This window comes from Aplysia californica, unplaced genomic scaffold (genome assembly GCF_000002075.1).
Source record: "Aplysia californica isolate F4 #8 unplaced genomic scaffold, AplCal3.0 scaffold00756, whole genome shotgun sequence".
In the NCBI taxonomy this organism is placed as follows: domain Eukaryota; kingdom Metazoa; phylum Mollusca; class Gastropoda; order Aplysiida; family Aplysiidae; genus Aplysia; species Aplysia californica.
In genome coordinates this window covers 15,837-17,562 of record NW_004798026.1, presented here as the reverse complement: position 1 = coordinate 17,562, position 1,726 = coordinate 15,837, and the positions used below count along the sequence as shown (strand labels likewise).

The 1,726-nt window shown below is 38.1% G+C and overlaps 1 protein-coding gene across 1 annotated transcript in view; it reads right to left on the bottom strand.

The window, feature by feature from the left end:
* Window positions 1-1,726, bottom strand: part of LOC101860128 (phospholipid transfer protein C2CD2L) — a gene marked incomplete at its 5' end in the record, with an annotated part of 34,568 nt that overhangs the window by 25,423 nt on the left and 7,419 nt on the right. Inside the window, 2 exon segments of the mRNA XM_013088525.2 lie at window positions 9-57; window positions 1,275-1,464. Of these exon segments, the coding sequence (XP_012943979.1) occupies window positions 9-57; window positions 1,275-1,464 (239 nt within the window).

Here is a 1,726-nt window from a genome sequence, read left to right as displayed (position 1 = left end):
ATATATACAGAGGGCTCTCCTCCACGTACATATTCTTCTCTACGAAGTTGGGGGACCCTGAGGACATATACATATACACATGCACACATTTATATATATAGCACATACATAGATATAATTATATATAACAATATATACAGAGGGCTCTCCTCCACGTACATATTCATCTCTACGAAGTTGGGGGACCCTGTGGACATACACACACACACACACACATATATATATATAGCACATACATAGATATACGTAGCGCGCTCATATGACCTTATGCAGTAAAAACCCATACTCTCTCCTCCACGTACATGTTCTTCTCTACGAAGTTGGGGGCCCCTGAGGACATACACACACATATATATAGATATATACGTATATAACAATATATACAGAGGGCTCTCCTCTACTTGATATATATATATATATATATATATATAGCACATACATAGATATACGTATATAACAATATATACAGAGGGCTTTCCTCTACATACATGTTCTTCTCTACGAAGTTGGGGGACCCTGGGGACATACACACATACACACACACATATATATATGTACGTATATAACATTATATACAGAGGGATCACATCTTCGTACATATTCTCTACGAAGTTGGGGGACAATGAGGACATACACACATACACACATATATATATATATATATATTTATGTGTGTATACACGTATATAACAATATACTCAGAGGACACGCATACATACATAAATATACGTATGTAACAAAATATACAGATGTGTAAACACGTATATAACAATATACTCAGAGGACACGCATACATACATAAATATACGTATGTAACAAAATATACAGAGGGCTCTCCTCAATATACATGTTCTTCTCCATGAAGTAGGGAGGGCCCGTGGATACACACACATATATATATATATACATATATATATATATATATGTATATATATATCTACACGTATATAACAATATATACAGAGGGCTCTATTCCAAGTACACGACTTCGAATAATCTGACAATTTTGATAGAGCAGATAGGTCCTTAGAAATTCTCCTATTCAGAATCCCAATTATAGACTAACAAAAATTCAGAATCACAGGCATTATGACCAGATTGGCACAGATTTTGTAGTTTTAAAAAAATACAAAAATTATGGATTCCGTCAAATTCGAAATTGTTTGCAAACTGCCCAGCGACAATCAGACTTACCGTTTGGCGCTCATATGACCTTATGCAGTTGCGAGCGCCGTAAAACCCTCTACTATTAAAAAAGTTTAAAAAAGACTCACCGTCCAGTCCGGGGTCATGGCGACCAAACTGGGGCCTCTCGGTGGTGGTGGTCGTCTTGGTGACCAGGGTGCCCCCCAGGGCCACAGAGCGGGCGACCTCGATACGTCGCCGTGGAGACAGCTGGTTCTTGGTGGCCGTTGTCATGGAGTCCAGAAGTAGGTCGGCTTCCGAGGGGTCCATGAACAGGAACTGGGGGGGCAAACAAGCGCGAAAAGGTTTACACCGACATCAGGATAAGATTATTTAGGTCAGTGAGAAACTTCAAATCTACGTTCTTTACTTCTTCGTTCGACATTTTAAAGTAAAATCCATACAAAATGCTTTTTTAGATGGACATAAATGGTATTGAGCATAAATGGATAAATTGATTAATTTATTGTGTCACAAAACGGTGGAATCAGACACTCATCAATTTTAAGGCTTGTAGAGTTATTGGTATCACCCAAAAGCT